This window comes from Oratosquilla oratoria, chromosome 13 (genome assembly GCF_046742065.1).
Source record: "Oratosquilla oratoria isolate Oo_2021 chromosome 13, ASM4674206v1, whole genome shotgun sequence".
NCBI classification, from domain to species: Eukaryota; Metazoa; Arthropoda; class Malacostraca; order Stomatopoda; family Squillidae; genus Oratosquilla; species Oratosquilla oratoria.
The window spans coordinates 4,190,749-4,213,707 of record NC_134789.1 but is presented as its reverse complement, the minus strand read 5'-3'; the positions used below and the strand labels follow the sequence as shown (position 1 = coordinate 4,213,707).

The 22,959-nt window shown below is 36.1% G+C and overlaps 1 protein-coding gene across 4 annotated transcripts in view; it reads left to right on the top strand.

Moving 5' to 3' along the window:
• The window catches only part of pasi2 (Protein), a 40,028-nt gene that overhangs the window by 2,856 nt on the left and 14,213 nt on the right, over window positions 1-22,959 (top strand). For all 4 annotated transcript variants that reach the window (XM_076196784.1, XM_076196783.1, XM_076196787.1 and 1 more), the window contains exons 2-5: window positions 10,783-10,965; window positions 11,324-11,453; window positions 13,394-13,488; window positions 13,870-14,106. In XM_076196784.1, coding sequence (XP_076052899.1) covers window positions 10,783-10,965; window positions 11,324-11,453; window positions 13,394-13,488; window positions 13,870-14,106 — 645 coding nt within the window. The remainder of the gene's footprint in view (window positions 1-10,782; window positions 10,966-11,323; window positions 11,454-13,393; window positions 13,489-13,869; window positions 14,107-22,959) is intronic.

Here is a 22,959-nt window from a genome sequence, read left to right as displayed (position 1 = left end):
CGCCGATATCGCCATCTTTTGCGCCCCGTTGGATTTTGATTTTTGTTTGGCTTAGTTTGAATGCTTGGAGCGTTCAGCACATCCGCAGGGTATTAAAATTATCTTGTTGTTAAACAAGTTTATGCCCAGTTCTTCAAAACTTTACTAATTTTTGCCGGTTTCAACGCAATTTTTTATATTATCCTTGGCAGATTAGTTTTCCGAGTAAAAGTGTAAAGGCAAGGAACTAAATCATATAATATTGAATGTAATAATGTTGTTTATTAGCCTCTATTCTACCGGATATGAGCAACTTTGAAATCGTTGGTAATAGCGCAGTTGTGCAATCTAAGTTTCTTGAAGCTTAGATGCCTATTCGACATATTGTTGCCATGGCAACGTGATAGGTGTCAGTAAGAACGGTGTAAGAGGAAAGTCCTGCATTGTTTTTGACATGCTCAGGATATTTTTGGACCCATAAAACCTGTGCATGCCAAGTTGCATGTCAGTTGGGCCAGCGGTTTGGATTTTATTGATTATTTCTAAATTGACAACAGTTGCCATGGCAACGTGATAGATATTTGTAAGAATGGTGTCAGAAGAAGGTCCTGCAATGTTATTGACATGCTCAGGTGTTTTATTGACCCATAAAACCTAGAAATGCCCAGTTGCATGTCAGTTGGGCCAGGGGTTTGGATTTTATTTATGATAATCTGAAAATTGACAACTTCATTGTTGCCATGAAAAGGCAAATATGGTATGATGGAGATGTCTTGCATTGTTTTTAACATACTCATGTGATTTGTTGATCCTTAAGACCCAAGTATTCCGAATTTTAATAAAATTGGACCAGTGGTTTAGAGTTAACGTATATTTCTTTACCGAAATCTTTACAAATGACCACCCTTAATTCTAACATTTTGCTATGGTGAAGTCCAGCCAAAAATGCGGGCTAAAAAATAATTTAAAAAATCGTATCTCACTTATTTTGTGAGCTATTTCAAAACTTTAAAAAGCATTTTATTTCTAATAAAATTGCCTTTCATATGCAACAATAATTTAAGAGTTAAAAAAAGAAATGAAAATTTTGTGCCCGTATCTACACAATCATGCACGCAAACAACACAACATACACTCTATAAAGGATTTGTGGGAAAACCCAGTTTCGGCTGTGGCATTCCTTGGGGAGACGGGACTGCTCGGACAGACAGTCTAGGGAACGACAACAACAACCTATGGGGGTGTTGTTAATGACCCAGTTGTACCTAATTGTAACCTAATGTTACATGCAAATCACTAAATTACTTATGATTAACAATTATCCTCATATTCTGATAAATTCAAAAGCTTTATTCTACCACTTTATGCTGATTTTGAGAAGAATGCACATTCAGAAATAGATGAACCCAGGCTGCAGTGATTCGCTGTACTTTCAATGTAGCCTATAACTAGATGTCACTGTACATCATGGGAATCACTGTCCTTGAAGGTTCACAATGATTCATAAATTTGCATCATTCAACCAAATTTTATACATCAATCACAGTACTCTGTCTAACACCTGAATCTTCATCAGAAACATATCGGGAACAGAATTGAAAAATCATCACAACTGACTATTGACTAGATATTGATTGTTTAATTGTGTATGAAAGGCTTACTGTAGCCCAATACAGTGTCAAAAAGTGAGCTGCAGGTCAGCCATGCGAGGAGCCAGCATCACATATGAAAATCCTTGAAATTGTATTTTGTGTGTGACAAACACAAAACAGACTCGCATTTGTATTGTAACAGCTTTTATTCCATGAACCACCTCAGTACGAGTCAAATTCCCGTGTGCAGCATCAACTACCATATGTATGCCGCATCATACTACTTGCATCATCAAATATAAAGTCACTGCTGTGTTACGTGTTCTCTTTTACTTTGAGTAATAATAAACATAGAAAATGTGATCAAACCAGTTCACAGAATCCGGGGGTAACTCATGTACAACTACAAAAAAAATATAATCAAAATGCCGATGCTAGCATCCTCATGTACTCACTCATGCCTTATGATGCCTCATAGTGTCATTGTACCGAGGTGGTTAATGCAAAAGACAACCTAAAATTTATAAAGCCTACATTTAGATACAACCTGGTACAATTGGGTCATAAGCACTACTTAACCAGTGGTATAGATAGAAGATAACTCAGAGTGGTAAGAATTTAGGAAACCCTGCAGGCAGCTTTCTGTTTTTGATATATATTTTCCCAATTGTGTTTTTGCTGATTTGAATGAATCTGATATTTATTTCCATTGAAAATTCATTTTGTATTTACCCACCCGAACTTCAAATGTCTGAAGTGAGCAAGTTGACCTCTATTGTCTGCGCATCTCTTGTTGACATTTCTTCTGACTTCCTGGGCCTGTTCATCACCTTCCTCATTTCCTTCCATTTCTCTCATTAATCCCTCCCTTTCTCCTTTTTCTTCACCTTCCCACTACACCATGAGCTTTCTCCTTCCCTACCAATACAACAAAGGTACTCCCTCATTGTTGAGATCCATGAAATTTGAAGTTTTCTTGGAGTTCCAAACTTCGCTGTCACTTCGACTGTTGTGTGTGTGTATGTATGTCTGTGTATGTATTTACCTAATTGTATTTCTCTATTTGTGGTATACAGGAAAGGAGCAATGTTCATTGGGTCCAGTATCCTATTCTCTACCTTTTCAAATCACCACTCAAATTCCTGTACAGTACCAACTTAATCCATATCTTTGATTTCCAATTATCATATTAATATTTGAACTTGTGTATTGTTTTAGCTTGGGTTATATCACCTAAACTATTCCACATATATTTATATGGAAAGCTGTATTTCTTCATATCCTTTTGATGTGTGTGTGTATTTACCTAGTATTTACCTAGTTGTATTATATGGGAAGAGAGCTATACTCGTAGTGACCTGTCTTTGTATCTTTCAGCATTTAGTTTCTTCTTAAATTTTTGATTAGTTTTTGCACACTGTTGCCTCATTCAATTTGTTCCAGATATCTACCACTCTGTGTGGAAAATTATTCTTTTTCAGATCTCTTCTATAACTATCCTTTTTGAGTTTCTTCTCATGTCCTCTTGTTTTTCTTTTATCCCACTTTGATCAATCTTCTCTGTTGATGACTTCCATCCCTTTCATAATTTTGTAAATGGCCAGTAGATCTCCTCTTTCTCTTCTTTGTTCCAGGGTTGGTAGTTCCAGTTTGGACAATCTGTGTTTATCAGTCAGATTATAGAGTGGTGGTGCCATCTTTGTCATTGCTGTTTGGATTCTTTCTAATTTCTTTATATTCTTTTTTATATTGGGTGTCCATAGTGTCACAGTGTACTCCAATCTTGGTATTGGCGTGTGCGTGAATGTGTATTTACCTAGTTGTATTTTACAGGAAGGGGAGCTATGCTCGTGGTGTCATGTCTCCATATCTCATTTTATCTAGACTGTTTTTAAATTTGTATATCATTTTTGCACACACCACATTCTCATCTAACTTGTTCCAAATGTCTGTTATCCTGTGGGGAAAGCTGTTCTTTTTTAGGTCTCTTCTATAATTGTCTTTTTTTATTTTCTTTCCATGTCCTCTTGTATCTCTACCATCCCATTTTGTTAGATCCTCTCTATCAATTATTTCCATGCCTTTCATGATTCTATAAATAGTTAAGGAGAGGACGGGGAGAAATCCCTTTGGGCTGCGTCAAATTTTGCTCACACATACTACCTCACCCCCCATCCCCCTGCCCATTCCACCTCATGCAATCACAACATCATCCATATACAACCATTCTCCATTCACCCCTGTCTTCTGTCCTCTCCTGTCCTTCCTCAACAGACATTCCCCTCTTCCCCAAAGCCCCCTTCACCCCATCCATCCACCTCATCCTAGGACGTCCCCTCATGTTCACTCCCTCCACATCTGCCTTCCATACCTCTTTTACTAGTCTTTCTTCACTCATTCTTTCCATGTGTCCAAACCATCCTAATATTCTTTCATCAACCCTATCTCCCAGCAAAGTGGGGATAGAGAGGGGGGGTTGCCGATTTAATGAAGCGGCCTTGCTGTGGATGTGCTGTGTCTTGCGACACTGCTTCTGACCCAGGGCAGCGGACAAGGTGCAGGGATGACCCGTCATCCAGGAGGTGCTCAGATAAGAGGGAGGGTGGAGGGGTGTGGAGTGTATTCAGGGATGGAATGGGTGGAAATAATTTTATGCCTTTCCCTTTTTGGCTACCTCCCTTGTAAGGGGGAAAAAGCCTTGGTATATGTATGTATGTATGTATAAATACTTATCAAGTCTCCTATCTCTCCTCTTTGCTCCAATGGCTGTAGTTCAAGTTTTGCCAGCCTCTCCTCATACGATAGTTCTGAGAGTGTTGATGTCAATTTTATAATTACATACATATACCAAAGGCTTTTTTCCCCCCTTACACAGGGGTTAGCCAAGAAGAAAAAGGCATAGAAACCACTCCCACCCATTCCATCCCCTACCTACTCCACTCCCCTCCACCCTCCTCCCTTCCTTTCATTTTGGCACCTCCTGGATGACGGGTCATCCTTGCATCCTGTCCACTGCCTTGGGTCAGAGGCAGTGTCACAAGACACAGCACATCCACAGCAAGGCTACTTCATTAATTCGGCAACCCCCCCTCTCCATCCCCTCATGAAGAAAAGGAGAAGATGGGGAGAAATCCCTTTGGGCTGTGTTAAATTATTTCTCATACAGACTTCCTCACCCCTCATCCCCCACCCACTCCCCCTCATGCATCAAAGCATCATCCATACACAACCCTTCTCCATTCACCCCTATCTTCTGTCCTCCCCTATCCTTCCTCAACAGACATTACTCTCTTTTATAAATATTCACTCCTTTCACCTCTGCCTTCCACACCTCTTTTACTAATCTTTCTTTGCTCATTCTTTCCATGTGTCCAAACCATCCTAATACTCTTTAATCAACCCTATCTCCCAACTCTCTTTCCACCCCTGTATTCTTCCAAGTTTTGTTATACATTTTTTTGTACTTGGTGACCACGTCGTCGCTGCATACTCCAATTTTGGTCTTATCAAATTGACTAGTATTTTCTTCACCATTTCTTCATGTAGTTATGGAGATGCCACTTTGATTGTTCTTAATAAATTGTAAGTTTCTCCAAAAATTTTGTTTACCGGTATATGTTTCTCAGGGGACATATTCATAATAATGACTCCCAGGTCCTTCTCATTTTCCACTTTTTTTTTATTTCTTCCTCTCCCACTTTATATAATCCCACTATTCTTTTTTTTCTTCTTCCAAATTCCATTATACTACACTTCTTGATATTGAATTCCATCTCCCACTTCCTATTCCATTCCCATACTTTATTGAGATCACTCTGCAGCGACTCACAATCTTCTTCAGTGTTCACTTTTTTTAACAGTTTTGCATCATCCACAAAGAAGCTCATATAACTTTCAATTCTTTTATCCATATCATTAATATATATAGCAAACATTATTGGGACCAAAAGTGTTCCTTGTGGAACTCCACTAATCACTTCATCCCAGTTAGAATGTTTGTCTTTTATCACCACTCTCACTCTCTCATTTTTCTTTCATGCAAGAAGTCTTCCATCCACTTCAGTAGTTTGCCCTGTATTCCTCCTGCAGTTTCTACTTTCTTTATCAATTTCTTATGTGGCACCTTATCAAAATCTTTTTTCAGGTCTAGAAATGCACAATCAGCCCATCTATCTCTTTCTTGTATTATATCTATTAGTCTTGAATAGAAACACGTCACGTTTGTGACACGTGATCTTCCTTGTCTAAATCCAAATTGACTTGGAATTAGTACATTGTTTTTTTCCAAATGCCTTACCCATCTAATTTTGATAATTCTTTCACAAACTTTAGCTATCGTACTTGTAAGAGAGACCAATCTATAGCTAGTAGGGTCTTTCTTGTTCCCCCTTTATATATTGGTACTATATTTGCTCTTTTCCAATCTTCTGGAACTTTTCCTTCTTTCAATGAACTGTTTATTAGACTATGTATTTTGTCTGTTAGTTCATTCCTGCATTCTCTCAAAATCTAGTTTGCCATTTCATCTGGACCATGCAATTTTCTGACATCGAGATTACTCAAGTGATTCATTATTTCTTTCCTTGTTACTTCTATGTCTTTCATGGGGGGACTTTCTCCTCTCACTCGATATCTCTTAAGTTGTATGTTCTCCCTAGTAAACACTGATTTAAAATGCTTGTTCATTAATTTCTGCCATTTCTATTTCCACTGTGTATTCAATTCCTCCATGTAGCTTCACTAATTCTTGTTTGTTTTTCAGTTTGTTGTTTTCAAATCTGTAAAATAGATTTGGTTGATCTTTACATTTTTCTATGACATCTTTTTCATATTTTCTCTTTTCTTCTCTGTGCACTTGTACATATTGGTTTCTATAACTAGTATATATTTTCCATTTTTCAGGTCTTTTTTTTTCATTTTATCCAAGCTTTATCCCTTTTGTCTTTTAACTCCCTACATCTTTCATCTTTTGTTGTATCAACATTTTATATATATATATATATCAGCGAAAAAATACACGGGAGCGACGTGCGATTTCGCTCGGGAAAGTTCCAATGTCACTCTTGCAAATGAGATAGCGGGAGCGATCCCCTACAAAAAACATTGCTCCTGTGGCAAGATTCAACGTTTTTCATGCATTATCCATTATTTGGCATTCCCTGAATCCCATCACCATTGATGGAAGGATCAGAGCAAACACAACTTACCCATGATCAATCATTGCATTATCAATCGATATCATAAATGCAACGCATCAATCAACTTTAATTTGTTGATGTACGTACGTATGTGTACGCGGTATAGCTGCTAGAGTTCAATGGCTTACCTAGCCTAGCTTCGTATCAGCTGCATGTGCGCATATACTAGTACACGTTGACTAGACTCTACACAACTATCGTGCTACATAATGTCGCTAGTTGCGAATTGCATGGTACCTGTATGCAGGGAAGTTCAATAGTTGCATGCAGCTAGTTGCCCAATCAACGCTCTGACTACATGTACAATGCACCATACCCAATACCACATCACATGCATACATACACTGTACATATGCAAACTCGCTCGTGGCCTAGGAGGGAAACTGGGAAATCCCATTTATAACCTCGTTTGCGTATTTATGAGAAAACAAAATAGAATAAAATGTTTGGTTAGTAATTGAAAGTAAATAAATTTAAGTGTAAATATGAACATTTGATAATTATATATTTAGTTCATAAATATGGATCTTTGGAGGGAGAATAAAAAATAAAAAAATAAAAAAATAATTTCTTAGCTAGCTTAGGTTTACGGTAGCTAGGTCTATGCCAAACTTTCGATGATCGTACATCATGGAGCGATTTCTAGTGAAGCGAGTGAAGATGGTTTGCCCTCAGATTCAGTCTTTTCAGAATCGAGGGAGAGTGTTTTGATGGCAGGAACTGCTTCTGGACCAGCAAAGCCTAATTCAAACTCTACGGGCAAGGGCCAAGGAAAACAAAAACCAGTAAAGCATGAATCTACTACAGTATACGCTCGTGGAACCTAGAAGTTATTTTTCATGCACATGAGTAATGAGTTAGCCTTCCAATAGTTTGAAGGAAATTGAACCTGCAAAAACATCGCTCTGGAAGTATAAAAAATTGCTCTGGTGAAAAAAAAAAAAAAAAAAAATGGCTCTGGAAAAAAAAAGTATTTTTTCCGGTTAAATATATATATATATATATATATATATTATATATGGATATGTCATTTAACATACTTTTCCACTCCTTTATAAATTTTTTCAAAATATTCCATTTCTCTTCTACTGTTGTTTCCTCCTTGTGTATCCTTTCCCAGTCTGCTTTTTGGAAATATTCTCTCATCAAAATTTGTTTTTCCACCATCAATCTTCCCTTTCTATATATATATATATATTTTTTTTTCCATGTATTTTTCTTCATTTAGTTCCAGTTCAACTAATATGTGGTCACTTTTACTTATTGGTGTCTTATATTCAATCTTGTCCAATATTTCAGGTGCTGATGTGATTATTAGGTCCAGTCTCGCTGGTTCTTCCTCATTTCTATACCTAGTATTCTCTTGTATTCATTGCGTCATTGTATGTTCTATAATCATATCAAGTAGTACATTTCCCCATAGGTCGTACCCACCCTTCACTGTCATCTCTTCCCAGCAGATTTCTTTACAATTAAAGTCTGCCATTATAACTATTCCTCCATCTTCCATTATCTCATTTAGTGTTATCCTTGTGTCTTCTAACATATTTTTGCATTCTCTCTCTTCCCACGAAGCTGTTTTAGGAGGCACATTGTTTACCACAAACTTCCTGCTCTTCTTGTCCCTGTCCTCTATTTCCATCATAATCATCTCCACTCTATTCTTTCCATATGTAACATTCCTCACATTTATATCCTTCTTAGTCAGGAACATAACTCCACCACCTTGTTTTACCTCTCTGTTTCTAATCCAATAATTATATGCACCATGTCCTACATTGTTGGGTGGTAATGGTCCTTTTAATTTTGTCTACAATTCCCATTATGTCCGGTTCTTTTTCCTTCAGGTAATCATTCAGTTCATTTAATCCTGTTATTAAGCCATCTATGTTTGTGAAAGACACTTAATTTTCTGCTACCTCCATCGTGTTTTCTGTTTCCCTTCCATTTTTCTCTATGAACCATTTTCTCACTTTCATATCCAATGCTTTCCAATAGAATTTCTCTTTGTCTGACTCTGTTCTGTTCTCGTTTTCTTCCTTAGCTTCAATTTTTTTTTCTTCCTCTCTTTCCTCTTTATTCATTTCTCTTTTTATCCATACCTGTTTATGCTGATCACTTTTTGCTAGTTTCCCTGTTTTTGCTGAGATATTCTCTGCTGTTTGCGACCTGAATTTAACCTTAATTGGTCTGGTCTTGTCTATGCTGCATTTCCCTAGCCTATAAATTTCTTCAATTTCTTTCTCTATTTCTTGTTCACCTTGAATTATTTTTAATACCAACTTTACTTTTTCTTTCTCATCCGTTACTCGTGTAGTCCTATTTGGATTATGCTTCTCTTCCATTCCTAAAATAATTATACATTTCTTTTTATCTGCTAAGTCTCTTACTATATTCTCCTTCTCCCTCATCATTTTAATAACTGTGTCCTGAGTGTGTTACTTCATCTATTGTTTCACTGTGTCTCTAAATTCAGTTTTGTTATCCTCCTGGACTTTTTTCTAACCACTAACCTCTTTTGCTATGGACTCCTTATTCTCTTTATTATTCCTCTTTAATTTCTCATTCACATCCTGTACTTCTCTTAATTGTATTTTTAATTCTTCTACTTCTTTAGTTAGGTTTTGATTCCCCTTCTTTAGTTCTTCCAATTCATCAACTCTTTGTGTGATTATTGCAAGTTGGCTAAACCTAACCTCCCATGATTCATTTTTGTTAGTTTTTCTTCTAGACTTGCTAATCGGGGGAAGTTATCTTCTCCCTCATTAAATCCATAGAAATATTTTTCTCCACTTTCCATTGAGCTACTCTTACCTGTATTTCTACTTTAATTCCCTTGCTTACTTGTTTGACATCAGCTGTGTTGTCTGCACATTGTTGTTGACACCCCTTCTGGTGTTTGAGGCATTTTCATCCCCTTCCTGATTTGCTTCCATTTTCTTCAATAATGCCTCCCCTTTGCCTCTTTTTTACCTACCCACTGCACCATGAGCTTTCCCCTTCCCTGCTAATACAACACGAAAATTGCATTTTTTCCGGAGTTCAAATCTGGGCTGTCAATCCGATGATGTGTATGTGTGTATGTATATATGTATTTACCTAGTTGTATTTTACGGGACTAGAACTATGCTCGTTTTGACCCATTTTTGTATCCTTCCACATCCAGTTTGCTTTTGAATTCGTGTATAGTTCTGGCATTAACTGTTTCTCTGTTCAATTTGTTCCAGATGTCAATCTGTGTGGGAAACTGTTCTTTTTCAGATCTCTTCTGTAGCTGTCTTTCTTTAGTTTCTTTGCATGTCCTCTTGTTTCTCTCTTATAAGTATGTATGTGTTTATGTAATTGCAGTATACAGGAAAGGAGCAACACTTGTTGGGTCTAGTCTGGGTTTGTGTGATTTGTTGTGAGGTTTGAATGGGTTCAGGTAGAATAGTGTGCCCATCATTCACATGTTCTGCCTTGTGGTACAAATTATAATTTCTGAGTACAGTATAGGTATTATGTTGTTGTTTTGGTGCAGCTTGTCATTCTTAATGCTTTGTTTTGTGTTGTTTGTAGGCAGTCTCTTTTTTTCTTAATTGTTGAATACCTAACTATGGATGTATAGTTAATTTGTAAAATATTAGTTTCATCCATCAAGATATTTTACCTGTGACTTCTCTGTTAAACTTTTTTTTTTGCTTTCACTTTGGTCTCATGTGTATTTATCTAATTGTAGTACACTCATTCCTCAATTTAGTAGACAGAAGTTGGGGAAGCATTGGTTCAATAATTATAATAAATTCAACATATTTTCTGAATTTAATTTTAGATGGGTTCTTGATATACTGTGAATGTTTAGTGGGGGAGGGGGTCCATTAAATTGAGGGCTGAGCATATACAGGAAAGAAGTATTGATGTGTAAGTGAAGCAACATTCCCTTCAGCATCTACTCTCAATTGATGATGGTTTCTTCTGTCATCATAGGTGATAGTTATGACTCTTGATATGATTTTTTTTAATTTCTTGTGCAGATGTATCGGTCAACCACACCCAGCATTTCTGGACTTTCCACTGCTTCGCGCATGACATCGCACTCTGTAGCTACCTTGGCTACAACTGTGCAAGAAAAGACTGGTCTCAACATACCCATCCTTCAGAATGCTGGCTTCACAAATGTCCAAAGGGGATCTGTTTTTGCAGCAGTTTACTCTATAGTAAGTTTGGTAAATTTTTGTTCTTGCCAACGAGAATTTGGATCTAATGTTTGATCACTTCTTGTTATTTTTGTGATTTGCCTGATATTAGTTGAGTACTATAAACATTTACACCTAGGTCTATTAATCCAACACTGGCCAACTGCCACTTGTGCAGACATTTGGGCCCAGAACATAAATCTTCTTTGGGAATTGGTGCTGTTTTATGTCCTGGGACAATTCCTGAAGTGGGTTTATGTTCTGGGTCCAAATGTCTGCACAAGTGGTGGTTGGTGAGTGTTGGATTAAGAGGTCTAGGTGTATTTTAAACTTATACTAACTGATGTGTTTTAATGAATGAAAATATCTCTCATTTCAGTTCCAAGGATTGTTTGCAATTGTTACAGGCATATTTGACATATATATATTGGTTTTAGCTACCCCAGGGGAAAGCCACACAGGCTACTATCTATTTTCATATGATTTTGTCTACTCTGGAAATCCCCATGGTATGTAGTATATTTTTAGTGTGTACATATGAATTAAGTTTGAAGTATTGTTATTTCACCAAGTGTGAAGGAACCACTGATGGGTATCTGCATATAGTGGTCTTACAAGATAGCAAAGCTTGTCACCCTCACTGAGTGGCTGACACTTACTGTATATACTCGTGTATAGGTCGCACCAGTGGATAGGTCGCACCGCTAGTTTGTGGTTGTCATAGTGGTTATTTGCGGTTGACCTGCAGATAGGTTGCACTATAATCTGGTGATTTACAAGACCCATTCAAACATATAAATGATCAGATATTTACCTTTATTTCATAACTTTAATCGCAAAATTTTAATATCAGAACACATGTAGATTGTCCAACTGTTGTGCATGTGTATAATGCAAACTTACATAAACAATGGTTGTGTTTCTAAAATAGTAATCATAAACAAATGCACTTGCATAAAAAAATGATATAGTCAATTTGACCAAAAAGAAAAATCAATATATTTTAGCTGTCAACTGGACACTATACAACAGTATAGAAGAAAATTTCTTTAAGCTGATCTTTCTGCTTTCTCCATCCCCCCACTACCTTTTCTGAAACCCCAAACTCCCTTTCTGCTGATCTGTAGCCATGTTCTGCATAATCCACCACTTTCAGCTTAAAACCTACTTCATAGCTCTTCCTCATGATTAGAGTTTGCAGTTATCAGACCTAAAACTCTGTGCGATCTACCATAGATCTAACAGTATGGTAGGCCTAATGGAAGTTTACGAAAATAATAATCTTTTATTACGAAAATCATTAGTTTATTTAAGTTACATTACAGGATGTTATGCTATGCTACGAAAACATAATTTGTGCACATATAGAAATGCAACCACGAGTGAAACAGGTGATGAACGGTAAACAAAGGGTCAAGGTCGCATTGCTTATAAACACTATAAAACATACAAAAGAGTTGGAAAAGATAACATTTTATGATTTTATTGTAATTGATGATTTTCTAGCAGCAATAGTTAATTTTAAATCAGCGATTCGGTAGGAACCTTTGATATATATATATATATTTTATGCTTACAAAAGGCTTCTAAAGCTTTCCGATGCATATTGTGCAAACACCACTGAAGTTCAGTGTCATTGTCACATTGAAATTGCCAATTGTTGCTACATTGGTGACAGAGTAGTGCTGTTCCTCATTAATGTTGAGTGGGTATGTTGCACCCCTGATTTTGGCAAAATATTTGGTTAAAAAAGTGTGACCTATACGCGAGTATATACGGTAGTCTCCAGGAACTTTTTTATACATGAAAAGTTGACACTGCTTTCCTCTCCCAACCACTTTGAGCTAGTAACATAGAAACAGTCCTACACTGCTACAACAACAAAGTTTTTTCCCAGAGAGATCTTTGGGACTATGGTTTTTACACATAGTGAAGCTTGAGACAATGATTGATTAACTTGCATGTGGTGGTCCTGCAGGATGGACAATGAAGGTACCTATTTTCATAACTGGTTAACCCCCTCAGCTTTATCAAGAGGTGCCCTGAGGGGCATACACTTTGTCTCTGGACCAGACCCAAGATCTTGCTCTATCAATTTCTGCTGTATTTCTTGCACCTTTTCACACATGGAGAGCAAACAACCAGCAAGTGCTCCTCTCTTCCTATAACTTCAACTGGTGACATAGAAAGTCCCACACTGATATAACACAAACAGCCCAGAGTATTTTCCCGAAGATATCTGTGGGAGGTAATGAGGACTGTTGTCAACCACTATGAAGATGCAGGTTTTCCATTAAGGAAAACTTGAGGCTATGATTGATTGATTGATGCTTAGCATATTTATGCTTTTCTCAAAATACTGAATGAATAGATGAGTATGTGAGAAACAGTTTAATTTATTTTCATAAATGCAAACATTTTAGTCATTGTTTTCTCACATTCTGTACAGTTCGTAATTCACTCATGCTGTTTGGTGGTGTAACTGCTGTTGGTGGATTGGCTCTTATTGTCACAAGTATCATGCTTCTTCAGGGCCTACGTAAGGTAGGTTGTACTATTATTATTGTGTATACATTGTGTTCCCTTTACTTCCTATCCACATTATTATTATTATAATAATTTTTATAAGTTTTATGCTTTTTAGATTAACCTTCATGAGGTTTAAGGATTGTTTTAAATGTAATGGTCCAGCATTTATTTTGATATTATTATTTGGTTCATTGTTTTCATATGGTTAGGTGTTTGTAAGAATTTTGGCATGAAAATATGAAAGATGTAACAGGTGGAGTAGTCCTAATTAATTTTTTATTTATTTATATTTTTTGTCATTTTGTGATGTAGCAGCTACCTATATTATATTATCATACATGTTATAATCTATACTTGTATGAATTTTGTACAGCTTGACTTTTTATTCTTTTTAAGGAAATTGAAACACGAATGGAACCTTGGATCTGGTGTATGGCAATCTTCAATGTATGGCGGTTCCTAATCTTCATATATTCTACTGTGGTCAACGATATGGTCTTCTCATACCACATTGTTATGTGTATCTTCTGGATGTTTTTTGTAGTTATGAATGTATACGCATGGCTAGTTGTGCATTCCTTCTACCATGAGCTATGTGAAGTTGCACGGCTGGAAGACATTGCCAGAGTCAAGGTAGGCAGGATGACAACCAATGAACATTCAGATTTTGCTCCAACTCTATCTTTCCTCATACTGTACCTCTTTTACTTGATACATGTTTTATTTGAAACCAGAAGCTCATACTCATGGGTATCTGTTTTACATAATTGGTATGCAATCTAGACCAGACTGCAAGGGCATTCCACCTCTTAGTTTGAAAAAGTAATTGTGTGCATGTGTGTGTGCATGCATGTGCATCTCTCTACACACACACACACTTCATCGGATGGACGGCGTAGAGGACGTTCTGAAGAAAAAGTGAAATTTTCGTGGATCCCAAAGCAAAGGAAGTACCTATTGTATTTACAGGGGGTGGGGGAATTGCTCATGGTGTAGTGGGAAAGTGAGGAAAAAGGAGAAGGGGAGGGATTACTAAGGGAAATGGAAGGAAACGAGGAAGGAGAGGACTTGGTCCAGGCAGGCAGACGCCATGTAAACAAAAGAGGGCCGGACCAGTTTAGTGACGACGAAGGGTCTAACAAAAATGTAAAGATTAGAAACATAGATATGAGTAGCACAATAGAAGGTGAGGATGATAATTTCCATGGATTTAAGGAGGGTGGGGGAGGATACCAACCTCCCCCGACTGGCAAGACTTGAAGAAAAACTTGAACAAATGACTGAACATTGGGAGAGTAGGTTCGGTAGAATGTCAAAAATGGCTGAAAGGGTTGAAAGATTGGAAGCACTAGAGAAGGCAAACAAAAACTTAATTAAGGAAATAAAAGAACTAAAAAGACAGTTAAAAGAAGTAAAAGAGGAGAATGAAGAATTAAAGAGGAATAATAAAGAAAACAAAGAGGCCATAGCTAAAGAAGCTAAGGGCTGGAAGACAATCCAAGAAAACAGTAAAGTTGCATTTACTGATATAATTAAACAGCAAATAAAAGAACAAACTGAAGACTCAGTTATCAAAGTGATGAGACAGAAGGAGAATATTGTAAGAGACTTAGCAGACAAAAAGAAATGTATAATTATATTAGGAATGGAAGAGAAACATAACCCAGATAGAACCTCAAGAATCAAAGAGGAAAATGAAAAAGTAAGCAGTATACTACAATTAGTTCAGGAAGATGAACCAGAAATAATGAAACAAATCGAAGAGAAGTTCAGACTCGGAAAGTATAGTACAGATAAGACCAGACCAATTAAGATTAAATTCGGGTCACAAACGACGGCAGAGAATATCTTATCCAAAACAGAGAAACTAGCAACAAGTGAACAATATAAAAAGGTATGGATAAAAAGGGAAATGAATAAAGAGGAAAGAGAGGAAGAAAAGAGAAAAGACTTGAAGCTAAGGAAAAAAACAAGAACAGAACAGAGTCAGAAAAAGAGAGATTCTATTGGAGAGTAGTGAATATGAAACTAAGGAAATTCGACATACAAGAGAAAAACAAAAGGGAAACAGAGAACACAATGGAAGTGGCAGAAAACTAAGAGTGTCTTACACAAATATAGATGGATTGATAACAGGATTGAATGAACTGAATGATTATTTGAAAGAAAAAGAACCGGACATAATGGGAATTGTAGAAACAAAATTAATGATGGAAGTAGAAGACAGAGATAAGAAGAACTGAAAGTTTGTGATAAATTATGTGCCCCCAAAAACAACCTCATGGGAAGAGAATGAACATAAAAGTATGTTAGAGGACACAAAGATAACATTAAATAAGATAATGGAAGATGGAGGAAGAATAGTTATGATGGGCGACTTTAATTGCAAAGAAATCTGCTGGGAAGAGATGACAGTAAAGGGTGGAGATGGCTCATGGGGAAATGCTCTACTTGAGATGATTACTGACAATACAATGACACAGTGGATACAGGAGAACACTAGGTATAGAAATGAGGAAGAACCATCGAGACTAGACCTAATAATTACATCTGAACCTAGAATAGTGGAAAAGATTGAATATAAAACACCAATAAGTAAAAGTGACCACATATTGATTGAACTGGAACTAAATGAAGAAAAATACATGAAAAGAAATGAACAATACAGAAAAGGAAGAATGATGTATGAAAAAACAAACTTTGATAAAATAAGAGAATTCTTTCAAAAAGAAAACTGGGAAGAAATATACAAAGAAGAAACAACAGTGGAAGAGAAATGGAATATTTTGACAAAAGTTTACAAAAAAGGAGTGGAAAAGTATGTCCCAAGACAAAAACAAGAAAAAGAATATGTAAAATGCTGGTACAATAAAAGTTGTAGGGAGTTAAAAGACAAAAGAGACAAAGCTTGGACCAGATGGAAAAAAGACAGAAGGCCTGAAAAATGGAAAATATATACTTGTTATAGAAATGAATATGTACAAACGTGCAAAGAGGAAAAGAGAAAATATGAAAAAGATGTCATAGAAAAGTGTAAAGATCAACCAAAACTATTTCACAGATTTGTAAACAACAAACTGAAAAACAAACAAGACTTGGAGAAATTAAGACAAGGAGGAGTTGAATACACAGAGGAAATTGAAATGGCGGAAATTATGAACAAACATTTTAAATCAGTGTTTACAAGGGAGAATATACAACCTGAAGAGATCGAATGGAAAGAGAAAGTCCCTCCCATGAAAGAAATAGAAGTAACAAAGAACAAAATATTGAAACACTTGAGTAATCTTGATGTCAGAAAATCGCATGGACCAGATGAAATAGCAAACTGGATTTTGAAAGAATGCAGGAATGAACTGGCAGACAAAATACATAGCATAATAAACAGTTCCTTGAAAGAAGGAAAAGTTCCAGAAGATTGGAAAAAAGCAAATATAGTACCTATATATAAAGGAGGAAATAAAGTAGACCCTACCAACTATAGACCAGTCTCTCTAACAAGTACAATAGCAAAAATTTGTGAAAGAATTGTCAAAAGTAGATGGGTAAAATATTTAGAAAAAAACAATGTGTTAAATCCAAGGCAATTTGGATTCAGACAAGGACGATCATGCGTCACCAATTTAATATGTTTCTATTCAAGGCTAATAGATATAATACAAGAAAGAGATGGATGGGCTGATTGTGCATTTCTAGACCTAAAAACAGCTTTTGACAAAGTACCACATAAGAAGTTGCTTAAGAAATTAGAAACTGAAGGAGGAATACAGGGCAAACTGCTTAATTGGATGGAAGACTTTTTGCAAGGAAGAAAAATGACAGTAGTGATAAGAGACAAACACTCAAAATGGAATGAAGTAATAAGCAGTGTTCCACAAGGAACAGTTCTGGCCCCAATAATGTTTGCTATATATATTAATGATATGGATGAAGAAATTGAAAGTTATATGACCTTCTTTGCAGATGATGCAAAACTATAAAAAAAAAGTGAACACGGAAGAAGATTGTGAGTCACTACAGAGTGATCTAAATAAAGTATGGGAATGGAGCAGGAAGTGGGAGATGGAATTCAACACTAAAAAGTGTAGTATAATGGAATTTGGAAAAAGCAAAAACAGAATAACAGGATCATATAAATTGGGAGAAGGAATAAAAAAAGTAGAAAATGAGAAGGACCTGGGAGTCATTGTTATGAATAATATGTCACCTGAGAAACATATAAACAAGATTTTTGGAGAAACTTATAATTCAATAAGAACAATCAAAGTGGCATTTACATACCTGGATGAAGAAATGGTGAAGAAAATACTAATCACTCTGATAAGATCAAGATTGGAATATGCAGCAATGATGTGGTCACCAAGTACAAAAAAATGTACAAAAAAAATTGAAAGAAAACAGAGCAATTACAAATTGGCACCAACACACTCAAAACTATCATATGAAGAGAGACTAACAAAACTTGAACTACAGACACTAGAGCAAAGAAGAGAGAGAGGAGATTTGATAGCTATTTACAGAATCATGAAAGGCATAGAAATTATTGATAGAGAGAATCTGATAAAATGGGATGATAAAAATACAAGAGGACACGGAAAGAAAATCAAGAAAGACAGCTATAGAAGAGATCTGAAAAAGAACAGCTTTCCTCACAGAGTAATAGACAGCTGGAACAAGTTAGATGAGAAAGTGGTGTGTGCAAAAACAATACATGAATTTAAAAATAGTTTAGATAAAATGAGATATGAAGACGGGACACCATGAGCATAGCTCCCCTTCCCGTAAAATACAACTAGGTAAATACACATACACGGCAGTCGAAGTGACAGCGAAGTTTGGAACTCTAGGAAAACTTCAAATTTCGTGGATCTCAACAACGAGGGAGTACCTTTGTTGTATTAGTAGGGAAGGGGAAAGCTCATGGTGTAGTGGAAAGGTGAAGAAAGGGAGGGATTACTGAGGAAAAGGGAAAGAAATGAGGAAGAGGACAAATGGGCCACGTAAGTCAGAAGGAATGTCAACAAGAGGTGCGCAGACAATATAGGTGAAGTCGAAGACATTAGTAAGAATGTAAAAATTAGAAATATAGATAAGAGCAGTGTAATGGAAGGTGAAGATATTTATTTCCATGGATTTAATGAGGGAGGAGATGACAACCTTCCCTGATTAGCAAGTCTAGAGGAAAAACTAGAGAACATGAACGAACAGTGGGAGGTTAGGTTCAGTCAACTTACATGGATTACACAAAGAGTTGGTAAATTGGAAGAACTAAAGAAGGAGAACCAAAACCTAAATAAAGAAATAGAAGAATTAACCTCTTCACTCCGGGGCACATTGCACGTCTGGCAGCATTAGCTGCCCGACATGCGATGTTGCGTCATAATAATCGCATTATAAAAAATAAAGTCAGTGCTCAATCGTTCATTCTCTTTCACCCGTCTATTTTGATAACCATAGAAAATTTATGAAGTCAGTTTAGAGAGAATGGAAATTACGTAGGTACGACTACAATAAATATAATCAAGATGCCGACGTCGGCATCATCGAGTACCCACTTGCTCCTCGTGCCGCCTACGTAGGCGTCACCGTATGGAAGTGGTTAAAAAGACAGTTAAAAGAAGTATGGATGAGAATTAAAGAATAATAATAAAGAGAATAAAGAGTCCATAGGAAAAGAGTACAGGGTTGGAGAAAAGTCCAAGAGAGCAACAAAATTGAATTTAGAGATATAGTAAACCAACAGATGAAAGAACAAACTAAGGACACGGTTATTAAAGTGCTGAGGGAGAAGGAGAATATAGTAAGAGACTTAGTGGATAAAAAGAAATGTATAATGATATTAGAGATGGAAGAGAAGCATAATCCAAATAGGACTACAAGTGTAAAAGAGGAGAAGGAAAAAGTAAACAAGGTACTAGAAGTAGTTCAAGAGGATTAACAAGAAACAGAAAGAATTTGAAGAAATATATAGACTAGGGAAATACAATACAGATAAGACCAGACCAATTAAGGTTAAATTCAGGTCACAAATGACAGCAGAAAGTATCTTAGCAAAAACAGGGAAACTAGCTAAAAGTGATAAGTATAAACAGGTATGGGTAAAAAGAGAGATGAATAAAGAGGAAAGAAAGGATGAGAAAACAAAAAGGCTAGAAACTAAGGGAAAAAACAAGAAAAAACAGAGTCAGACAAAGAGAAATTCTATTGGAGAGTAGTGGATATGAAAGTGAGGAAATGGTTCATAGCAGAGAAAAATGGAAGGGAAACAGAAAACATGATGGAAGTAGCAGAAAATTAAGTGTCTTACACAAATATAGATGGCTTAATTACAGGCAATAAAAGACAATAAAAGGCAATAAAAGAAAAGTGGGATCATATAAATTGGGAGAGGAAGAAATAGAAAAAGTAGAAAATGAGAAGGATCTGGGAGTCATTATTATGAACAATATGTCCCCTGTGAAGCATATAAACAAGATTTTTGGAGAAACTTATAATTTAATAAGAACAATTAAAGTGGCATTTACATACCTGGATGAAGAAATGGTGAAGAAAATACTAGTCACTTTGATAAGACCAAGATTGGAGTATGCAGCAACGATGTGGTCACCAAGTACAAAAAAATGTATAACAAAACTTGAAAGAATACAAAGAGCAATTATGAAATTGTCACCAACGCTCTCAGAACTATCATATGAGGAGAGGGTGGCAAAAGTTGAGCTACATTGGAGCAAAGAAGAGAGGAGACTTGCTAACTATTTATAGAATCATGAACGGCATAGAAACTATTGATAGAGAGGATTTAATAAAAAGGGATAGTAGAGATACAAGAGGACATGTAAAGAAAATAAAAAAAGACAATTATAGAAGAGACCTGAAAAAGAACAGCTTTCCCCACAGGATAATAGACGTTTGGAACAAGTTAGATGAAAATGTGGTGTGTGCAAAAATTATACACAAATTTAAAAACAGTCTAGATAAAATGTCATATGGAGACAGGAAATCATGAGCATAGCTCCACTTACCATAAAATACAACCAGGTAAATACAACGAGGTAAATATACATACACTATAGACTGGTCTTCCTTGTAAATGTTATAGCTAAAGTTTGTGAAAAAGTCATCAAAAGTAGATGGGCCAAACATCTGGAGGAGAACAATGTACTAAATCCAAAACAATTGAATTTTAGACAGTGAAGATCATGTGCCAAAAATTTGATCTGTTTCTATTCACGGTTAATAGATGTAATTCAAGAATGGGATGGATGGGCAGACTGTTTTCCTGGACTTACAAAAGGTGTTTGATAAAGTACCACACAAAAAATTATTAAGAAAAATTTAAACAACAGGAGGTATACATAGAAAACTATTGAAATGGATAAAAGATTTCTTGCATGGAAGAAAAAGGAGAGTGATGGTCAGAGATAAAAACTCTACATGGGAAGAAATGATAGTGGAGTTCAGTATTGGCTCCGATAATGTTTGCTATACATGTAAATGACATGGATGAAGGTGTAGAATGTTACATGAACTTCTTTGCAGATGACGGAAAACTACCAAGGAAAGTAAGTATGGAAAAGATTGTGAATTGCTAGAGCCCTGGACAAAGTGTTGAATGCCACCATCTGTTGAATGGTTTTATTCAACATTCAGAATAGGGAGGCACGAAAGACATGGAACACGTATCACTGCTTTATTACTTATCCAGTACACACTCCCTGACTGACTAATGTGTCCTTTCTGGGCATGCAGGAAATTAACCTAAGTTGCCATTTTTCCAATTAGTTCTATTTATTCCCTTTCACACAGAAAACAACAGACACTCAAAATAATATAATGATATAGATATATGTATAAAGATATCCTATTACACATTCATTCCACTTTCACATTACAAGAATTGAATTGTCAATTAAATAAGCACTGAGGAATGGCAATCACTATGACTTCACGGAAACTTCGCGAATAATTACATATCCATATGAACATACACACTTTCGTAATTCCTAAGGCTGAATATAATGCCAATAACTATGAAAATGGATATACAATAAAAGTCTGGGAATGGAATCAAAAGTGGGGAGTGAACTTCATCATTAAGAAATGTAGTGTAATGGAATTTGGAAAAAGTAAGAAAAGAATATCAGGACAGTATAAAATTATGCAAAGGAAGTAAAGAAAGTTGGTTCTGAAAAGGACCTAGAAGTAATTATCATCAAAGACATGTCCCCAGACAAGCAGATAAACAAAATAGTCAGAGGAACGTACAATTTATTAAGATCAATAAAGGTGTCTTTTAATTACTTGGATGAGGTAATGGTAAGGAAAATACTAGTCACCCTGATAAGACCAAGATTGGAGCACACAGTGACACTATGGACACCTAGTACAAAAAAAATATAAGGAAAATAGAAAGAATCTAAGGAGCAATGACAAAGAAGGCCGCAACACTTCAAAAATGACATATGGGCAAAGATTGTCTAAACTGGAACTACCAACCCTGGAACAAAGAAGAGAAAGAGGCAGTCTATTGGCCATGTACAGAATCACAAAAGGCATGGAAGTCCTTGATAAAGAAGACTTATTAAAGTGGGATAGAAGAAAAACAAGGGGACATGAAAAGAAACTTGAAAAGGATAGTTATAGAAGAGATCTGAAAAAAAAAAAAATCAGTTTTCAACACAGAGTGGTGGATGTCGGGAACAAATTGGACAAAACAGTAGTGTGTGCAAACACCATACACGAATTTAAGAACGAACTAGATGTTGCGAGATATAAAGACGGGTCACCATGAGCCTAGCTCCCCTTCCCATATAATAGAACTAGGTAAATACAACTAGGTAAATACACATGCACACAATTAATTCTTGAGTCACGCAAGTTTAATGTCCTCATTTCAACTTTGTGTTAGTTTTTTATATTTATTTACTTTTTTAATTTAGATTAGTGTTTAATGATGGCAGCTGCCAATATTTTTTACAGGGTACCATTTAAGGATAAATCTGTTATTAAATGTGCATTGTTTTGTTTGTTGGAGCTTTTTCAATTGTGGAGATGAAGAATGCAAAATACAGATGGCCTTCCAAACCTATATTACCATGGGCACTAAATGACTCCCTGGGAATACATTATTGAACATTCCCTTGTATTCTGTACTGTATGACCCTTGAATAATTGCTCCTGACAGACATTTCCTCCTTATCCTAATGATTTCACATGTAATTAACTCAGGTTTTTATTCTAGTTTATTAGGTAGTTGGTCTTATCACGGTGTTATGCACATGTTAGTCATAGTATTGTTTTGGGCACCGTTGTGATGCTCACAGATGCATGATGTCAAATGACATTTTACCGGTGGAAGTCTTGTTACATCCCTGACATGGAATCTTGTAGACATCACTTATGTCCTTCTTATCTTTTTTCTCTTTCTTATTTAGGAAATTCTTTTAGTGTCTTGTTGGTTTTGTATACCACCTCCATGATACAAAC